The following is a 22,134-nucleotide window of genomic DNA, read 5'->3' as shown; positions in this document are numbered from 1 at the left end:
CATAAACCGAGAACTTTCAGATGTACAAGCTGGATTTAGAAAAGGCAGAGGAACAAGAGATCAAATTGCCAACATCTGTTGGATCATAGAAAAAGCAAAGAATTCCAGAAAAACATCTACCTTCTGTTTCACTGACTATGTTAAAGCCTTTGCGTGTGTTACCATAACAAACTGTGGAAATTTTTTCAAGAGATAGGAATACCAGACCACCTTACCCTCCTCCCGAGAAACTTGTCTGCAGGTCAAGAAGTAACAGTTAGAACCAGACATGGAACAGTGGACTGGTTCCAAATTGGAAAAGGAGTACAACAAAGCTATATATTGTCACCCTGCTTATTTAATTTATATGCAGAGTACATCAAGAAATGCAGGGCTGGATGAAGCTCAAGCTGAAATTAAAATTGCCGGGAGAAATATCAGCAACCTCAGATATGCAGATGACACCACCATAATGGCAGAAAGTGATAGGGGACTAAAGAGCTTCTTGATAAAAGTGAAAGAGGAGAGTGAAAAAGCTGGCTTAAAGCTCAACATTCAAAAAACTCAGATCATGGCATCGGTCCCATCATTTCATGGCAAATAGATGAGGAAAAAATGGAAACAGTGACAGACTTTATTTTCTTGGGTTCCAAAATCACCACGGATGGTGGCTGCAGCCATGAAATTCAAAGACACTTGTTCTTTGGAAGAAAAGTTTTGATGAGTCTAGACAATGTATTAAAAAGCAAAGACATTACTTCACTGATAAAGGTCCATTTAGTCAAAGCTGTGGTTTTTCCCGTAGTCATGCACAGATGTGAGAGTTGGACCATAAAGAAAGCTGAGTGCGGAAGAACTGATGCTTTCAAACTGTGGTTTTGGAGAAGACTCTTGAGAGTCCCTTGGACAGCAAGGAGATCAACCCAGTCAACCCTAAAGGAAATCAGTCCTGAATATTCACTGGACGGACTGATGCTGAAGCTGAAGGTGTACTACTTTAGCCACTGATGTGAAGAGCTGACTCATTGGAAAAGACCCTGATGCTGGGAAAGACTGAAGACAGGAGAAGAAGGGGACAACAGAGGCTGAGATGGTTGGATAGCATCACTGACTCAATGGACATGAGCTTGGGTAAACTCTGGGAGATAGTGAAGGACAGGGAAGCCTGGCATGCTGCAGTCCATGGGATCACAAAGACTCCGACACAACTGAGTGACTGAGCAACATAGCAAAGGGTGGTTAGGTACATTGACTCCTATTCTTAGGGGTAAATAAACTGATGCCGGGGGAAATAGATCATCACAACAATGAATGAACATTTATCATGATGGCTCTGGGGACTGTGGATTTTACTGATGGTCACCCAGTAAATCAGGAGCAAAGTTATGTGAAGATTCTAATCCAGACTTTCCCCAGCATTTGTCTGATTTGAGGGTGTAATTTTCCTGATGGTCTTGAGACCTGATATTACTTGTGCAGGCAGGTTGACAAGTTAAGGGAGTTAACAAATTAAGGAGTTGAGGTTAACACGTTAAGGATGCTCAAAGTTAAAGTTGCAAGGCAGTTCCCAGAAAGAAGAGTCAACACTGAAAACCACTCTGAAGCTTTAGAAGATACAGACTGTCAAAGTTATTAGAGATTCAGAGTGATTAAAAAATCTAGACATACCACCTTATGCCTAATGTATGATGGAAGTATAGGGCTTCCCGGGTGGTTCGGTGGGTAAAGAATCTGCCCACAGTGCAGGAGATGTGGGTTCAATCCATGAGTCGGAAAGATCCCTGGAGGAGGGCCTGGCAATCCTCTCCAGTATTCCTGCCTGGGGAATACCATGGACAGAGGAGCCTGGTGGGCTACAGTCCACTGGGTTGCAAAGAGTTGGACACAGCTGAAGTGACTGAGCTGTGCATACACACACACACGACGGAAGCACAGACTTAACTAAAATTTCAAATTTAAGACAGTGAACTTTTTTTTGTTGGTTAATTCCTCTCTTCCTCAAAGGTTGCTGAACAGTGAGTGAGATGACTAATTTAGCTTTAAGTACAGATCTGCCACATTGCTGGCCATGCTGGCTTCAGTTAAATGGAACCCTGGCTTCATTCACGTCCTTTGAGGCTGAAATTGGTACAGATAAAGAAAAACAGACCGATGGAAAAGAACAACTTACACAGTGAGGAGAAAAAGCACTTAAAGGAGTTGAATTAAAACTTCAGAATGGATAGCGAGTGACCATTATCTTCAATAACGTTTCTGATTATCCAAGCACTTCTTCACAAAAAATGAAAATAAGTGGAATACGGTGACACTGACTAGTGAGACAAACGCGATCTCTGTGATGGTTTAAAAATACTGAAACCGTGTAGAGAGAGGGCTGACAACCTAGCAAAATGGGACCTCCATTATTCAGAAAGGTCCGAGAAACTAGTTTTGCATTTTTCAGAAGAGAGGAGATTAAGCGACCTCATTAAAAAAAAATACCAATTCTGAGGGGATTACAGAGGATCAAGCACTGTATATAAAACTGTTAACTGAATAAATCAGACTCAGAGAAAGAAAATAATAGCGAGAGGCCCCCGATGGATGCGACTTTTATCTCAAAGGAAGAAACAGACATCGAAAAAACCAGCCTGGTTTTCAGGACATGGGTGATTCTCAGTGAGTTGTGAAGCAGGCTTTCCAGGGTTCTCTTAGGAATTGCCAGGCTCTCAGTCACATGAAATTACTTAAGAGTCACTGAGACTGCAGGGCAGGAAGAAACTTAAGGTCTCCTTTTCTGCACATTCCATGGGACACTTTCTAGCCTGTCTGGATTTTTACTGCCAACCAAGGGGAATCTCCTCCCCTCAACTCCACACCTGGTATGTCCTCCCCACACCTCCACCCTACACGACAGGTCACCAAGCATCTTTGCCCACACCATCAGCGTGCTGCAAACTGCAGGGGAGAGGTCGTTCTTGGAACCAGCATGCTATAGGTTCATGCTTTAAAAATACAAGCATCCTGATCAATTCCTCAAAAAAGAAATAATCATCGGGGACTCTCTCAGCAGTCCAGTGGTTGGAATACCATGCTTCCACTGCAGGAGGCACAGGTTGGGAACTAAGATCCAGAATGGTGCATAGCCAAAACAAAAAAGAAACAAAAAAAACAACAAAAAACAATCACTGAAAGTGAAAATTAGGGCAAGTTTATAACTGTGTAAGTTCCACCATCAAATGTGTTGCTGACAAGAGAAAATGTCTGTTTCGATTGGGCATTTTGTAACATATCTGATGACAGGAAGGATTTTTTTATACATGAGTTTGGTTTCCATACATTTCAAACCTTATTTCTGCTCCACTACTTACTTTCCTGGGCTTCCCAGGTGGCTCAGTGGTAAAGAATCCTCCTTCCAGTGCAGGAGACTAGGCCTCAGTCCTTGGGTCAGGAAGATCCCCCTGCAGAAGGACATGGCTACCCACCCCAGTATTCTTGTCTGGGAAATCCCATGGACAGAGGAGCCTGGCGGGCTACATTCCATGGGGTAGCAAAGAGTCAGACACAACAACAACAACCACCTATTTTCGGGGCCGTAGTTCGGGGCTCCACAGGACAAATTTGTTTCTTCCTTTAACCTTTGACTCTGTTACTCTGATGTCCCTAGGTGAGTCAGTGGGTGGGAGGAATATTCCCAATGGCTAGCACTAAGAATTACAGATGATGATGACTTCTTGTCTCAGAAGAATATCCAATTAAATGGAAACTAGGCTCAAATTCTCCTTAGCTGAATCCTCAAAGTGCCCACAGCCACTCCAATGCAACGGAAAAGTGTGATGAAGTTGGGAGTGGAAAGAGACCAAGGTCCTAACTGATCTGCAACATGTGACCATATAAATCCACGGTCCCCATGTAAGATCCTAGAAGGGGCCCATGCAAGTGAGGGGCCCTGATGCTTGAGCTTCACCAGCTTCACAGCAAGGATGTCAGTGGCCCCATCAGAGACCCCTTTCTTAGCATGATGCTGATACACGTGAAGCCTGGTCTCAGAGCAATCATTTGCTGGTGTAATGTGGTCCTTACAAACCACTTGTTAAGGGAGAAATCATAGTTTAAAATATGAAAAGATAGTTTTAGAATTTCCATATTTCATGCCATTATGAATGTGATTCTCAATTTGGGAGAGTTCACAAAAGCCACAGAGAATATTGATCTTGTCATCTCAGTGAAGTATCTATCAGCGAGGTCATTTTGTTTTCAAATTTGTCACTTTAATGTTCTAATTTAACAACTAGAACACTATTCTTTCACCGTTATCCTGAGATGAGAATTAGAGTACCAAGCCTAAGCCACGCCCATACATGGAACAGTTCCGCTCTTTCCTTTACCCCCATACTGTTTCACAGATAACTCCCCAGCTGTGTATATTTCATTTTCAATTTCCAATCTCCAGCACGCCTAAGCCCAGAGCACTGGGGTATTTATTAGAGGTGTGCTGAGTACTCTACGACTAAGTTTTGTCTGAACAAACAAAGCATGTTTTTGTGATCATTAATGATCTTGTTTCCCAAAGTGCTAAAGAATTAGAATAAAAACAAATAGCCAGTCTTTTGTAGCTTAAAGGAATTAGGATTTCCCCTAGGCCAAATTTCCATTTGAATTGCCTGAAAGTACATGAAAATCAATATAGCTCAATAAACAGCTCTGTGTTTGAGACATAACTAGAAGAAAAATATCACATTAGACTCTTTCAATCACTGCGATTTTAAAAAGCAACACCTCCCTAACTCGCATCCCAAACTTATTAACTTCTTTTTAAGCCATATCCAGTTTGAGACTAGGTCATACTTTATAACAATGAAATGGAAATTGTATTAACTCATTAGAGCAAATTTGCTGGATAGCCATTTGTTTTATCTTTTTAAAACAATTTTAGCACTCAAAATGTTGCCTGCATTATACTTTGACTCATTTATACTTAACAATGAAATAAAAAACTTTAGTTTGGTAAACCCTGCTAAGCACTTTAATAAGTGATTTACATTCTGGTATTTCATATGATCCAACGACCCTATGAGATAAATAAAATTTATAGTGAAAACATACTCAGAGAAGTTATATGATTTGCCCAAAGTCACAGAGCAAGCAAATGATGTAGCAAAGATTCAAATTCCAAAAGCTCTTAAACATCAGACACTCTGCTTCAAAATCTCATATAATAGAACCATTATAGCCACTTCAAATTTGCAAAAAAACCCACAAAACCCAATGGAGGCTAAGAACAGTTAAGTCAGTGAATAAATCACAGGACTGGTTGGGAAACATCATTTTTAAAATTTCAAAGCCCATGCCTTTTCTTATTATATTACTCTGACTTTCATTAAGAAATAGTATTCAGTTATCACAGATGAGCTGATCGATAATTGCTTAATGGATAAAAATGCATAAATTAACAAATGAAATGTAACTGAGGCACACAAATGCCGCAAGAAAAATGAAAATGGAAGTTAAATGAAATTGAGAATAAAAAGGGAACCGTGTGCTTAAAAATAGCAATTTTTCAAATTAAGCAGAAATTATCAATACATTCTCGAATATCAAGAGCCCCCAATGGGATACTGTTCAAGAGACTACAAAGAAATTAAAAAACACTTCTCTCCTAAAACACTCCTCTATCTAACAAACAGATGAAAACCAAAATGTCCAAAGTTTCATGCCTAAATAATTATAGTATTGTTAATGCTTATTGGGATGGAGATTCAGAAATTTGCTTGGAATCTTGTTCCAGGATTTAAATAAGTTTCCAACCTTCATTAAGTCTAATCACTTTTTAAGCAATTTAAGCCCATTTTCTCCATTTGTGTCTGTGAGGAAATCAGCATCCAGTAGGGGATTTGCCATGGACAGACAGAGATCTGAGCCTTCCTCACCTTCGTAACAAGCCTCCGCTAGATAACTATCAGTGGCATCATTCAATCTCCCTCCTCCTCACCCTTCAGGTCACAGTCTCATCTACAGCCTCCAATGCTCTCAGATATAAATGGATGGCTCTAGGGGCAAATTTCTTCCAGCCATTGCTGAAAAGAATATTTCTTGGGGGAAAGCACAGGTTAATAATACTTAAAATTCGGTACTTGGGATTTATCATTGACCAAGATAGTTAGCTGGTGTTGACACTTTTATGGATTCCGCCTCCAAACGTCTGTTCAGCAGAGGCTGTAGGTATTTGTGCTGCTTCTACGTCCCATTCACTCCAACCACAGGCCAATCGGGTAACTAGCCTCTTTCCTAAGCAACAAGCAAAGAGAGAGCCAACCAAGTTGCCTCTGCATAGTTACAGATTCTGGTTCCAATTAAATACATTACAAATACTGAGCCTACCGAGTTAGGCCAAGTATCTTCCAGTTCACAGATCTGACTTTGATTCATCTCAATTCTCACACTACAAAACTGTTTTAAGTTTTGTCATATAGAAATAGTTATAATAATATTCTAATTCTGTCAACTATTACTTATAAACCACATAGTTATATTTAATATTTTTAGATTAATTTCTGTATCCTCTAGTTATCTTTCCAATGTATGAAAAACAAAGATAGAAACATGAGTATGATAATCTTTTGACCAATTATGGAATGTTTGCTTACAAAGGAAGACATTATGGTAGCCGAATATCTACCAGTGCTACTAGTAGTAAACTATGCCAGTAATCATTGCTGGTGCTTCTTTGATGTGATTCAGTCATATAACTCTTAATTTATGAAAGGGTCCAACAATCTTAAATGGTTTTGAGGGGAGATATATTCATTTTAATCATAGTATTTCTAAAAGTAGATTTCTCTTTGTTTCATTTTTTTTTATCTGGATACATCACTAATCAAAGTCTAACCCAAGAAAGGAGAAGGACTTGGGACAGCAAACCTGAGGATGACTTTGCTGAATACATGATTCATAATGAGAGCAAAGTGTGAACACACTAATAAAAATATCAGAATGCAATCAATCCCTTCAGGTAGTTGGGTGTTCTGCGAATACTCTAAATTCATAACCTATTTTACTCTCAAAATGCCTATGGTTTTATGGAAGCATGAAGAGTTTATGAAGACAGTAAGATGACTAATGAAGAATATTCTTTGCTTTCTATTGGGAACTTTTGTTTGCTTCTAACTGTTTAATTTCTCCTCCATCTCTCTTTCAATTAACCTCCCTGTTTGTATTCAATGAGATGGCACATAATACGGAGAAAGGAAAAAAAAAATCTCGCTGATTTATGAGTCTTCTTTCATAAAGTGAAAGTTCCTTTCAGCCAGACGCCTAAGTGTTGAAATCGAGAGGAAATGAACAGAACAGTAACTCTTCTGAATGAGAAAACATACTGTAGTTTCCTGGGCTGTTTAATCAGTGGCTCACAAAGGCCTCCTTTTAAAGGACCCCTGAGACTTCACTTTGGACATATACACAAGGTAGGAAGTAGACAGGGAAAAGCAATTGGATCTTTGTATGCAAAAATTTGGAATAACTACTTCTGAGAGTATAAAAGAGTAAAACAATGATTTAAAGGTTCTCTACATCTTTTAAAAGGTTCATTTCAAAGATTTATTTTTAAATGAAGCAGATCCTTTCCTTTTACACTGTCACTTATACAGAGTATAAAGGCAACAAAATAAAATGAAACAATAGAAAGTGGAATTGTTAACCACTGCAGGACACGTTAAATTATAATAAAAAGACCTGCTACTAGCAAAAATCCCCTTTCTTCCCAGACATGGAGAAAGTTGTTCAAGAACAGGTCCTCTGTGGGAAACTAACCATATAATATTACCAAGGTCAGTAAGGATACCCAGAGAATGATTTGTTTGGTGGCTGTTGGTTGACAAGTGAAAACTGCCCATGGATAACTTTACAGTACACTTCCTCATAGTCCAAGCTATATATACATGTGTTAGTTGCACTTCCCAGGATACAAATAGTCCAGTATATAACATTTTCCTTCTAGCTAGATTCAACTCACTTACGATGGGGATGGTGGGGTCAAAAAATACAATGGAGTAGGATTAGAAGCACACTCTTCCTGCCCCGCTTCTAGTGTGCACCCATTCTGGGACTGGGGCATGGAGCTGCCTGATCACAGGGATACTATACCGTCTCTTGTACATCCTCAGAACAGATGCAAATCGTGGTTGTCAACTATTTTCTGCCTTGCTGTAGCTCACAAGTGGGGCTCGCATGAGCAACAGGCAGCCCCTTCGCTGTGGAGCCTCCCTTAAAGCGTAGAGGAGGGCAGAGCCTCCTGAGGGAAGGATGTTAGGGGTGAGCTCTCTGCAAGGGTCCTGCATGTGCACGTTGGCAGTTTACCCAAGTAAGACTACAGGCTCCCCAGTTGTTGGCAGTAGCTCACCTTTAACAGGTGACCCTGTAAGGCCTGATCTTCAGACAAACACCATTTCTCAAATTACAAAATTTTTGTAGGATCATGCCATTTATAATTAATATTGTACACTTTCACTGAAGTGAGGCAGAAATGTATTACTTAACTTCTGTTGCATTTTCTTTAAATAAATGTTTTACTTTCAGTGACTAAAACAGTAAAGGCCAAGGCACTTAACACCCTGAAAATATAGAACCAGTATATGTATTCTGGGTACTTCTGTATCCAGGCTAAATAGCACTTACGTACCAACATTTTGATCTTAAACACCTATTTGATTGTCTTATTTAACCAACACATGTGCCAGAACCTCATCATATTTTAAGAAGTGTGAAGCATATAAATCTAAGAAAAACTAGAATTGTGCATTTTACTCTACTTTCTCACAGTACTACAATATAAAGTCATAAAAACTCAAACTTCTTTTTTAGAGACTCAAATAGATGGACAAGTGCTAAGATGTGAGATTCTGGACTCTATAGGAGTCCAAAAGGCTATATACTGGGAATCTTTTTTTCAAGTAAAAAATACTGCTTTTCCACAGTGGCAATATGTAACAGAATATTGTAATGTATGTAATGTATGTAATTCCACAGTGGCAATATGTAACAAAGGAATATTCAATAAGAGTTGGTTTATAAGAAATTAAATCCTCCTTATATGAGTCAATTTTGGTGGCCATCCCCCAAAACAATGAATAAAATATGCTTATACTTCACACTTGATACAGCGGTTTTAAAAAGAACCAGATTATAACAAATTCACTTCTCTGTACAGCAGAAACTGACCCAACACTGTAAAGCAATTATATTCCAATAAGAATTTTAAAACATTAGAAAAATAAAAAGAACTGGATTGCAATTGGAAAATGAGGACCTTATTTTAAAATGAAATTATTCCTTTGGAAGAAAGAGGAGGACAAATTATCAATAATTAGAAGAGTTTTTCCAAGGTGAAACGCAGCACCTTGTGAGCTCTGTTAGGGTACTCGGGGCAGGGGGCGGGGCCGGGGGCGGGGCCAGGGCAGGGGGCGGGCCTACCGATGGTGCAGTGCTCTCCGTTCCAGCCCTGGCTGCATTCACACTTGCCATCCTTGCAGGTCCCATGCTCGGCACAACGCGGGTGGCAGGCTCTTTGATTGCACGCTGGGCCCGTCCAGCCTTCTTCACAGCGACAGGACCCCCCCATGCAAACACCGTGTGAGCCACAGTCCACGGAACAGATTTCTAGATGTAAAACAGAGGAAGCAGGTCAAGAAAGAAGAGTAGAGGGGAGTGAGAAGGGGAGTTAGTTAATAAGCAGTGCTTCGTCTTCCAACTCTAACCTGTGACAGTGAAAAGCAAAATCCTTGAACATAAGCACGAAAGTATTTACCTACTAAGTCATTTTACCTACTAAGTAAATTTCAGTATCGGCGGCTAAGAATGATAAACGTAGATTTACTTTTTTAAATTTTACATTCTGCCATATCGGGGATAAAATGCACATAATAATTATGCTATAAACAATTTCCTATATTTATATATGTGTGTACACACACACTACTAACAAAACAGAACATATGATTCATAATGAGAAGAAAATATGTGCACACATAATTATATGTTTCTCAGAGGAAGTTTTTGGCAGCCAGGAACACATGTACATATACATCAAATTGATATAAAATTTATGAAATAAATTTGTATGTGTCTATGTACGTCAGGTATTTAACAGGAGTTGGGTTTCACCAGGGTAGCAAAAATTGAAAAGGAGTTATTTTTAATCTTATAGTTTACATTTTTTAAATATTTAGAAACTTTCATTAGAAAGAATCTGTTATTAAAAAGAGTAAAAAAAAAAAGAATATTATAGTATAGATATTAGCTTGGGTCCAACACACAAACAAACTGGTTAAATAAAATAAATTGTTGTTTTTTTCCTAGACAGTATATTTGTACTGCTGACAGAAGTTGCTGAGCAAAACAATATTAGAAAACCAGTTTAATAATATATATAACCATGAACTCTAACATTTGAAAAGCAAGGTTTTCCAATTACTAGAATTACTGAAAACAGCACAAGTCACCAAAGGACTTTTAAAATGGTAACAAGAAGTTAGGTCATTAAAACAGAATTCAGGCATCTGACCTAAGTTTTTTCTTAAAAAGTTTTCTTAAAAGTTTTTTTTTGACGAGATCCAGTTAAGAGAGACAGACAGACAGACAGAACTCTGAGGGTATTTTATTTTTTACTTTTTACATATAAAGTTAAATAAAATGAACTATTTTTTTTCTTAAGATTGGAAGACTATTGTTTAGTTTTGTTTTTTTTCAACAATAAACATAATGAATAAAAACCTTAGATCATTTCTAACAAACAGGAAATGGACTAGCTGAATTTTAAAATAAAAAATAGCCAGTCCCTGTTTAGGTAGTCACATGCATGATCCCACAGTTCCCCAGTCATTGGCCAAATAATATTTCTCAGACAGTGGACTTCACAGGGCTGCAGAATTTTTAAAAACTTGATCCAGGCTCTGTGACCGTGGTGAACATTTCTTATAAACAACAGTCAGGGCTATGAGCTGGAGGAGAGTGGCATGTAGTTTTTCACGCCACATTTTCTAACTCCTTTGAATTAAATTTTTGATTAAAGGATCCAAGATGTTTTGATTAACTTCAGAGGAACAGAACGTCACTTGAGCTTCAGAAGACCGAGGTTTCTTTCTGAGGTTCCCTTTTTTATTCCATCTAATCAATTTTTCATTAGGGTGAAGGTGTTTATCAGCGTTTAGCACACTTGCTTTGAGCAAGGTGTGTCAATCTTTGTAATGAACTTATTAATTAGAGTTAATTTAATTGAAGTGGAATTGAAGGGCTAATTAATGGACAAACTGCTGCTGGAGAGAGAGGAGAGCTCTGTTGCTTTCAAACCTATAAACTTTCTGATGGAAATAATTCATTTCTTCTCTTTTAGCAGCTTAACCAAATGTTTCTTCAGGTGTAAAACCTACTCTCATATTGAATTTAGATCTCTGAAGGTCATTTCCACAACAACAATAGAGGCAGCTGGTAGTGCTCTGCTTTAGAATTCAATAGGTTAGAAATTCGAAATGCTACTGCTTTTAAGTCACGAATGTAGATTAACAAAGGTGTTTTCCTAAACTTTCAATGAGAACTGTGCAATATGCAGACTAATTGGAGGCACATGAATCCAGATGTTTTCACAGGATAGCCCTATGTGTGTTTGAGACCTCTACTAACAATTCTAAGTAAGTTTTCTGTCTTTTGGCAGCTAATAGTAAAGTTTAATAAAGTTTTGCTCTGTGCTTAACTACTTTCTCCCAAAGAAGTATATTGTGTTTATTAGTCAACTCTCTATATTGAGAATTTAATAAGTGTGCATTTTGCATTAAGGATTTAAAGATGAACAGGATGAAGACCTTCACTCATTATGTCTAAACAGTCAGATATACAAGTAAAATTAGATTTTAAGCTAGCAAAATAGTAATAGCAGTATGAAAAAAATCAGTCTAAATATGTAAAATAATGATATGTAATTTTGGCAGCCAGTTTAATTTTTTAACTAACACTGATATCTTTTTGGCTATTCATAACAATACCATTTTTACCATTTTATGAAGAAGATCAAATTACTTTTTGAGCTATTTAATATTGATTACAAACCATCCTTTATAAAATAATCCTGGTAATGTATTAAATAAGTTTACATGAAACAAAAACGGGGCCATTGTTTTGTTCCTTTCCAACTTGGAAAACTGTGGGAAACAAATTAGAATGACAATATTTCAAACAAATATTATTTTATAACTAGTATTATTATGCCTATTTCACCAATGGAGGCAGAGAGGCCTGAATCAAGTAGCTTTATACAAGTAATTGTATCTATAAACTTTAATTGGATTTTTACATTTTTTAGTATAGAAGCTGAAAATGTAAATAAAAACCCTAAAGAAAGAGCTAAATGCCTATATTGCTCTTGTAATTATATTTTTTTAAAGTGGAGGACAAAATGAGCTAACATGCTTTTGAAAATAATGCCATGCATCCATGCTTTGATAAACCTTGGTTGGTGATGATTTTTTAAAACTCATTAGTGAGACATTCAAGGTCCTCTGCAAGTCAGCCCCCAATTTAGGTTTTTTCACTCTTATTTATCCTATACACCTTGCCCGCTCTGACAGTCATGAATCGTCTAACCAAATTCTCTGGCTCACCAAGCTCTCTGAATCAACTCGCGTGTCTATGAGGCAGTGACGGGCATATTATAGACACTGTCTGCCTTCACAAGACTAGGGAAGCAGAAGACAAGGAGGAAAGGAAGAAAGACTGAAGGAAGGAAAGGAGAGGGGAAGGGAAAGGGGAAGAAAAGAAAGAAGGAAAAAGAGAGAGCAAGAAAGAAAACTCCTAAGTTGCTCCTTTAACTAGGATATCTACTTATGAGTTCAACAGAAGTTTTCCATCAATACCACAAATTAACCTATATAAGACTTTCTCTAGTTTGGGCTTCTGGGAGTCAATTTGTAACAGGTGAAGAGTGGTCGGTGACTCTTTCATGCCAATATTGACTCCTAGGGCAGCACACACGTTACCCAAGTTCCTCAAAAATGCCAGGAAAAGAGAGTTCAGAGCTCATGCTCTTAAGTACTTTCTACTACTGTTCCCCTAGTCAAAAAATATTCCCTCAACCTCCACACTAACTGCAATCTTGAAAAGAAGGAAAGAAATATTAAAAATCTTGTAAACTTTCAATATGCATCAAGGCAGGATCTAAATATTCACTGAATTTAGCGCATTAGTCCATGTAACACTCAATAGAATATTAAACTGGAGCGTATTGGTTTCTAAGTATTTCATGTGTGTTTATCTTATCTCCCCAATGAAACTATAATCTTCATTCCAGTATTCTTGCCTAGAAAAATCCCCTGGACGGAGAAGCTTGGTGGGCTACGGTCCATGGGATTGCAGAGAGTCAGACACGACTGAGGGACTGAGCACACAGATTAGAATAGCTTCTATCCATATTGTGTGACTAGGGAATGGTCACAGAATTAATTCATGGGTTGCAAAAGGCAATAAAAAAGTAGAACAGACTTGAGAGAAAGTATCACTATACATCACTTTGCAAAGCTCTCATTTCAGTGATGTGAGTAAATGCACACTAAGGTATATGAGCTCACAATGTAAAAATATATTTAAGACCACAGGTCATTTAGGTCATGGTCAAAACCTTGAAAGCCACTATTCTAGAGGGCAGGAATGATTGATTATTCTTTAATCCCTTTGGGGCCTGTCACAAAGCCATGCACAGAGTTGGTGCATAAAAACATGACTGACTGAATAAAATTACTACTTGCCATTTCTATTATAATCATACAGTGGCAATTAAAAACTCAGTGTTCAACTATTACGTACACCATAATATCTATATGTGTATACTCTTTATTGTGATATTAAAAGTCTTCTGTTGTCACATAATTTTTTAATTGAGGTTTCTCCGTTTATGAGATAATGTGCGTTAATCTCCAAGTTGCACATAGGCCTTCAGAGTTAAGAATAAAGAGAGCTTTGTTGAACTGAAATATTTTTTTCTTTACAATAATACTAAAGGAGAAATTTTTTTAATACTAAAGGAGAAATTTTAATGACAGATGATGAAGCCTGTTTCTTTCCATATTAAAAGAGAACAAATCTCATTACTTTTAACATTTCTTTCTATAAATGGTTACTTTAATAAAATCTATATTAAGTGTAATAAGAGTGTTTTAAAAATTATTGGGTTGGTCAAAACGTTCCTTTGGGTTTTTCTGTAAGACGCTATGGAAAAATCCGAATGAACTTTTCGGCCGACCTAATAAAGTATGGTAACCTTTGCGTGTGTGTGCTCAGTCATGTCTGACTCTTTGCAACTCCATGGACTGTAGCCCACCAGGCTCCTCTGTTCCTGGGATTTTTCAGGCAAGCATGTTGGAGTGGGTTGCCATTTCCTCCTCCAGGGGATCTTCCCAACTAAGGGATCGAACTTTTGTCTCTTGGGTCCCCTGCATCGGCAGGTGGATTCTCTAACACTGCGTCACCGGGGAAGCCCATGGTAAACTTTAGCTAAACAATACTAAGCACTCAAAAGTATGAAGCTCACCGTTGGAGCAGTCTGGGCCAGTCCAATTAGGGTCACAAGTACAGGAACCACTTTCTTGAAGATATGTTCCATGGCCAGAGCACTGGTCTGGACACATGGTCTTGAGTATTTCACAGTTGTTACCACCCCATCCAGGATTGCAGTGACATTCCCCATGGATACACACACCGTGATTAGAACATCCAGGGTCTAGACAGTCAGCTAGTGGAAAGAAAAGAGAACCAATTTACCATTAAATCTAGAAGATATACACAGTACATACAGAACAAAGAATTAAATCCCAATTTACCTGAATATTTTGGCTACTCAGATATTTACCTACCATTTGCAAGAACTTGTTTCTGAAAATGCAGAGAATTTATGCAATAAAGCATTAAGAGACATGCCATTTAGGTAATGGAGACTCTTACAAGGATTTGTAATTCTCACTTCTGCTTTTGAGAGGACCGCTTTCCACTCTGCCCAATCAGAGAGTAATAAGTATTGGCTTCACTATAACAAAATCTGAATTAGCTGGCCCAATCCATAACCACTGAATACTGACAGCTGTGTGGGACCCTCACATGTTTGAGAAATAAATGAGTTGCATACCCTCTATCCTTCTTAATTCACTTTAATGTGCTTTAGATGACGAGATTTAATTTAGCAATTTGACTCAATAAAACTTTACACTTGTAGGGTCAATGGCCTGAAAATTTAATTCCAGAGACTTAATTGCATTACTTTGTGTGTGCAGATCAATAAAATCAATTTGATTGAAGAACGGAAATGGTGCTTTTCTGCTTTTTGAAAAAACTAGCTCAAATGCACTTTATAGTATAATATCTTAACTATCATCATTATATACAGTTATGGAGCAAACCCATGATGTATCTTTTCCCATCAGTCTATTATATTCAATATTCACCTTTCTAGAGATACCAAATGCTAACAGATTTAGGGGCTGGCATCAAGGTGAAAAATGGCAAAAAATAAATAAACAGTCCACTGTTGGTTCCAAGACACAAGTTTTTTCTTATTTTCTCAGAGTGGAAAAAAAAATTATTCACACAATTGAGAAAGAGCAAAGGGACTCCTTGGTATTTTTTCTTTTTATTAGGTAAAATGTTCATGAAGCAACGCCTCCATGAATATGGAAATCAAAATTACCTTCAGAAGGAGGCATATAAAAAGATTCATTGCTAAACTAAAGATTACACATATCACCTGTTTTTTCTTTATGAATATCTTAGAATAGACTTTGGCAAATATTGACATGTTTACCTTCTTCGCAATTTTCTCCTTTGTATCCGGAGTTGCAAGCACAAGAGCCCATGATGCAAATCCCACGGCCCCCGCACTGCGGGTCGATGCACTGCGTCGTGGGCACATCGCATTCTGTGCCCTTCCAGCCGCTGAAACACAGGCAACGGCCCTTGGAGTACTGGCCGTTGCCACTACACAGCACCGGACAGGCTGCTGCGAAATAAAACATGGCAGGAGAATCATCAGCCGCGTTTCCCATCGAGATTCGCTCAAAGCAGCAGCATGTTGTTAGAACAAGAGGTACGCCATTTCTTCAACCCCCGCCCGCCTCCCCCCCACCTTCTTTCCTGTCTTGGGAGTTTCCTGAATGACTCGTGTTTCTACAGCTTATTTATCTTGGCTTAAGAAAAGAATCTACGTCGCATACCTCTTGAACAATCCGGACCCAGAAATCCTGGAAAACAATGGCAGGTTCCAGAAACGCACTCTCCATTTCCATGGCAATTTCTGGGACATTCCACCACAGACTCTGAAGAAAAGAAAAAGAAGTGATCCTTGCTGTGCACCCTGCCTCCTGTGCGAGGCAAACGGTGTCACTTTGATCATTTTAGCTACATCTTGAAGGAAGTATGGCTGGCTGGCTCCATAACCCCAGAAAGGATTCATTTATACCAGACTGTGTATGTGCTAGGTCGCTTCAGTCGTGTCTGACTCTTTGTGACCCCATGGACTGTAGCCTGCCAGGCTCCTCTGTCCATGGGATTCTCTAGGCAAGAGGACTGGAGTGGGTTGCTGTGGGGAAAGAGCATGTAGCCAAGATGGTGAAAGTCGAGCTCTCAGGCCCTCTCGCCCCGCATCCTGTAAAGAATGACTTTGTATGGTTATGTAATAGCTGAGATCACTTATAGCACTGAGCTTGCATATCACATTGCACCTGCTTGGCCATGGGCCACTTTGGTTCTGTAAATGTATACAAGCCCCACCTGAGAAACCCCTTTTGCTGCTGCATCAATCTGGAGAGAATAAACATGTCTGCAGTTCCTACAGCTCCTGGAGTTTTCTTCCAGCTTCCCTGCTCGTGCCTTACCTACCCTGGGTTCAGCGAACAGTGTGGGAAGTGAGACAGTTGCCATTTCCTACTCCAGGGGATCTTCCTGACCCAGGGACTGAACTTGAGTCTCCTCCACTGGTAGGCACATTCTTGACAACTAAGCCACCTGCGTCTCTGATGTCTCCTTCAGTGGCAGGCAAGTTATCACCAGCGCCACCTGGGAAGCCCCTAATACCAGATTATTCGAACAGTAAAGCAAAACACTGCTAATTTCAAACACAGGTGTTTTTAACTGTTTTTGTGATACACTCTCCTCCTCCAAGCTACTTTCGAATAACTCTTTCAGTGCTTCATGGTTTGTCATATATTCATAAACAAACAATTTAAAAAATAACTTCTCATAATTACTTCAGGCTCTAACATCCCAGGACTCACTCCGGACTGGGGAAGGTAATTTAGTTTCTATTTAACACAGCGTTGAGGCTGGACGCCTGGAAGTGATACCTGGAAGATGGTCCTTACCTATCACAATGGTGTTGAAGGACACCTGCTCTGCATTCTTCCCATCATTATAAAAAGCCAGATGCCAGATTCCGGAATCCAAGTACTGGATAAAGCCGGCCTCGTGGAGACTGACGGACCTCGCCTGCCGCCCAGCTCTTTCGGACTCCAGCAGGTTCCGCTGCTCTCTTGCGATCAACCTGCTGCCATCTAGGAGCTCCACAAAGTCATACTGAGGACGAGGACAAGGAAGACTGTTTAGCAGTCGGAAATACTGCAATGGCAGGAAAACGTTCCTGACGGACAGGTCTTCTAGGTATTGTATTTACAAGGGTGATGGAGATTACCGCCTGCATTCCGTTGTTCTATTTAACATCACGGACCATTTCTTCCCTTAATTCTATTTAATTCTTCCGACTGATGAAAAGTTTGTGAGTGTAAGCTATAGAGAACAGACCTGGGGTTTGCCACGGGGCAGGGTGGGGGAGGGATGGAGTGGGCGTTTGAGAGTGCCGAGTGCAAACCACTGTATGTAGGATGGATAAATAAGGTTTTACTGTACAGCACAGGGAAATATACTCATCGTCTCACAATAACATGGAAAAGAATGTATGTATAACTGAATCCTTTTGCTGTACAGCAGAAATTAATACAATGTTGTTTAATCAACTATACTTCAATAAACTATAAATTTTTTTTTTTTTTTTTTTACAAAATTTGTGAGTCTAGGCAATTTGGGGCTATGACCATAAACCTCCATCATTTTTACTTAGACATTAAATGATCTCTTAAGGTTTTCTCCTTATTAATACTTAAGTAGTAACCACTGCTACTGAATACTTATTCTGTGCCAGGATTATTTTTGATCATCATTAGCAACATTTCTAGGAAGATGTTATTGTTTACACTTTAAAGATGAGGGAAACTGAAACCCGAGACGCCTGAGCAGGGTCAGACAGCTGGTCAGTGGTGCAGGTGGTTTGTGAACTGCAGTGAGCTTTGCTCCAAAGCTTGGGCTATTTCTACTACCTGACTCCACACCTCTCTGTGACCCTGATATGACCACTGCAAGCACCATGGAGAAAGCCAGCGTGGAGTTGTACTTAGTTGCAGTTAGATTAAAAACATATAATAAGATGCCTTTACATCTTTGATTGGCTCTTCTGTCCATGGAATTTTCCTGGCAAGAATACTGGAGTGGGTTGCCACTTCCTTTTCCAGAGGGGTTCTGAAAGGATGAGCCAATTATTATCATGAAGTCAATCATCATTAAACAATATTTATTCTAGTAAGATTAATCATGAACACTGGGCAGCTGCAAGAATTTAACCAGAGAATTCAAAGGTAATTTTTAAAAAATGTGATGTGGCTGGTAATAGTGGGATAATATTTTGTGGTCAGAGATAATTCAGCGAATTTGGAAGATACTGCAAAGACTTTTCCAACACAGTTTTAATAAACTTGTTCAACAATCGTTTCTTAAAAGTAATTATTCAGTGTCTATAGACTCTTACCCAGTTTCACTTTATTCCTGAGGTATGTACTGATGGTGAAAAGTACACCACAGCGCTATCTATAGAAATCATTAATGTCAGAGCCCTGCACGTGTGAATCACTAATATTCTACTTTCTGATAGATTTCTTAAATGGAATTTCATCAGAGGTCTGTTTAAGGAAAACTTATTTATAATGAATCCCTTAATACAATCAAATTGGAAAAAAAAATCAGTTGTTGGGATTCAGAGAATCACAGTTTAATTCTTTGCCACTCTACATAGACCTTTTCCTGTTACTACTGGACAGAATTTAGAATATCTAATTCAGCTTCCAACATACTAAATATTAAATTTAAGTATAAAAGCATTTTTTGTTATTGTGCAGTCGAACTATACTATAATATCATTCAGCTGTGAGGAATGCAGAAAAAGCAACAACGTGATTAGCATTCAAACATTTTTTTTTTTTTTATATATCTTACAAGGATGAAGATAATGACTGGTGTGGACACTTGAACTACAAAAATTTCACTGGAATTATATTCCAAAATTATCAGAGGAAATTAACTCAGAAGTTCTGAATGGTGCCTCTGTCTCAAATAAACCATTCATTTTCTTATCAGTTTTAAATAGTTGCATGAGCATGGCAAAAAGGCCAGAAAAAGTTTCTTTTGATGGTCCCACTGCATATAAACATTTTTCTCCCCTAGCATAAACACAGTAACTGAAAAAGTGAAAAAGAGGAAATTTTGAATTTTGGTAGGTCTTTCAGGCCCTGTGAAGTGTCACCTTTTATCACAGAAATCATCATTTTGCATCACACTTTGAACAGTAAACTAAGGCTGGAGTGGTAGGCATGATGCTTGTGGTGAGGAGTAGCTGATTGTTGTGGAGTAAGTATCTACCTAGCTCTAGGCTCTTCCCTGGGGACGTTTCACACACAACTTCAGGAGGATATTCAAATACCTAAAGATAGGTTCCCTATTTAATACTACAGTCATTGCTACAAAAAAGAAGCAAGTTATATGGAATAGAAATTTAGTAACCTTTGTTCTTTGGGTGTACTGTAATGACTTAAGGGCAAACCTGAGTTTTGTTCTGTAATACCTATTCATAAGATTCTTATGGATTTTTTTGTGCAGCAAGTCTTAGAATCCTGTTATTTTTAGGACAAAATTCAGTCTCACCACATTGGGGGAGCGATCGAGACAAAGCTTATACTGAAGGTATTTTGATGGTTCGTTTCTGAACAGATTATCCTTATTCTTAACACAGTTCAGCTACTAAAATTATGAGAACTCAGAATCTACGAATACCTAACTGTGCTCTAAACTTTTTGATGGTGATTTAGTCTCACTGTAAACACAGAGGAGGAAGCAATTTTAGAGATCACCTGATTCAACTCATTCATTTTACAGACAGACAGTGAGTCACCAGGAAATTAGATCTGTTCAAGGTCACAAGGTCAAAAAGTGGCGACCCAGGTTTCCGACTCCCATTCTAAAACAGCTTCATGCAAATGCACTCAAAGGATACAGTATGCTATTAACTGTATAAAGCGTTAAATTGCTTCCTTAGGCTTCTAACTGTCCAGGAGAATGAATCGGGCATCAGGGGGAAGAAAGTCAATTGATTCCTTGGCAACAGTCACACGGACAGTTTTATAACGGGTCACAAAGACTTTCAAAACTCAAGTGATTATTCTGAATGGTTGGCCAATTTTAATTATTTCGGGCTGATTTATTTAACGTTTCCCAGAAACAGAGAAATGTTCAATTTGGGCTGCTTCATAGCGTATTTCATGTTTAAACACTGAACTCGGAAACAGCTGTTTGCTCTGCTGATCCTGAATAAACCGGAGGCAGGAACTCTAATAACTGTGGAGCTTAAGAAAATGCATAACCTACTTAAACACATACATTGTGGTAGAAAAGAAAAGTGAATATCACGTATATTGTGTTTAAATACCAGAAGAATTATAAGAAAACCTGAACTACACCTTTTATTCCCTAGTCTTTTATGGTATATATAACTTGCAAAAAGTCAATTCTAAATCTTTAAATAAACCTTTAACGTGCTCAATGCATTAATTTTTTCCTTGAAATTAATCTTTGGAATTTACAGGTTACAAGCTTGCTATTGTACTTAGAGGTATGTTTCTTGAGTTATAAAAATAATTTAATCACATATGATTCCAACGGAAAAAAGTTTTTTTTTTTTTTTCTATTTCACTGGAATATTGTTTACTAAATGTAATCTATTTGCTATAACTGAAGTCATGGACAGCCACTTCTACTTAAGAAAAGGTTGTCATTACATCTTAGTTAGTATCACCTGTAACATGAACTACAGTCAGATGTAACTATAATCTAAAATTTATAATTGGACCCTACCTAGTACATAATAAGAGGTATTTTGATATGAGAGCATTAAAGGCATTAGTCTAACAATGTAGATATGAAAAATGTTAACTCAGAAAAATGAATACACGAAAGTATGGCATTCAAAAAATTCAGTTGTATGAATTATATATGTATATGAAACTTTTTTAATCCAGGACATTAGAGAAAGCATGTTCAAATTTTTCTTACTCATCTTTTTTTAAAAACTTTTTATTAGTATATGGATCAATTTTTCTTATAGTTTATATTCTGAGATTATAGAAAAAGCATTTCTCAGAAATTTACATAATATAAAGCATCTGGTCTTCATTTAATACATCAAATTAGTCAGCATGAAATTCCATGGGCAAATAACTGATTTTCAGGCATAACTTTAAGCTCATCTAATTGCCCATTTTAATTAACCATCTATCACATTTTTGGAATTCCTGTTTTGGGAAAAAGTCTAGGCTCCAGTTTTGTGGTAGGTAATTTACATAATTTCTGAGACGTAATGGAATATCTTTAAACCACAATTTCCAATTTACATTCCATGAGTCAGTACTGGATCATGAAAAGGTCTTTAGGATTATTAATCTGCGACAGTTGTGAAATGATTTTCATGAAAGCAAACTGACTTTAAAGTTCTTTGCACCTATAATATAGGAGTATTTGAATTGTTTTAAATAATGTGATCATCCTTGATGATCTATGAAAGCCCTTTTGCCTCTGTATTTTAGTGTTTATCATATATAGATGAGGAATTGTGGCTTAGTTGATAAAAGTTCATATTATATAACTGTTTATGGTCCCATAATTTCTTTACAAAGAGTAAATCTGACAAAGTAAAAACTATGTATTTTCAACAGAATGAACACATGTTTGGGATGAAAGTGTCACGTATTTATTACATGAAAGTTGTGTGATCTTTGG

General features: G+C 38.0%; 1 protein-coding gene across 17 annotated transcripts in view; it reads right to left on the bottom strand.

Moving 5' to 3' along the window:
• Nucleotides 1-22,134, bottom strand: part of TENM3 (teneurin transmembrane protein 3) — a 2,452,009-nt gene that overhangs the window by 111,756 nt on the left and 2,318,119 nt on the right. For 15 of the 17 annotated variants that reach the window (XM_086379882.1, XM_086379881.1, XM_086379885.1 and 12 more), the window contains 5 exons: nucleotides 17,346-17,556; nucleotides 16,200-16,301; nucleotides 15,791-15,985; nucleotides 14,528-14,728; nucleotides 9,427-9,612 (listed from right to left, as the gene is read on the bottom strand). In XM_086379882.1, the coding sequence (XP_086236008.1) occupies nucleotides 9,427-9,612; nucleotides 14,528-14,728; nucleotides 15,791-15,985; nucleotides 16,200-16,301; nucleotides 17,346-17,556 (895 nt within the window). The remainder of the gene's footprint in view (nucleotides 1-9,426; nucleotides 9,613-14,527; nucleotides 14,729-15,790; nucleotides 15,986-16,199; nucleotides 16,302-17,345; nucleotides 17,557-22,134) is intronic. The other 2 variants (XM_086379884.1, XM_086379889.1) reach the window with 1 other exon arrangement.

The sequence above is a fragment of the Bos grunniens genome, chromosome 27 (genome assembly GCF_055505025.1).
Source record: "Bos grunniens cultivar Pamir isolate PY7600 chromosome 27, Bosgru_T2T1.0, whole genome shotgun sequence".
Taxonomy (NCBI): domain Eukaryota; kingdom Metazoa; phylum Chordata; class Mammalia; order Artiodactyla; family Bovidae; genus Bos; species Bos grunniens.
This window is presented reverse-complemented; position numbering and strand designations above follow the sequence as displayed.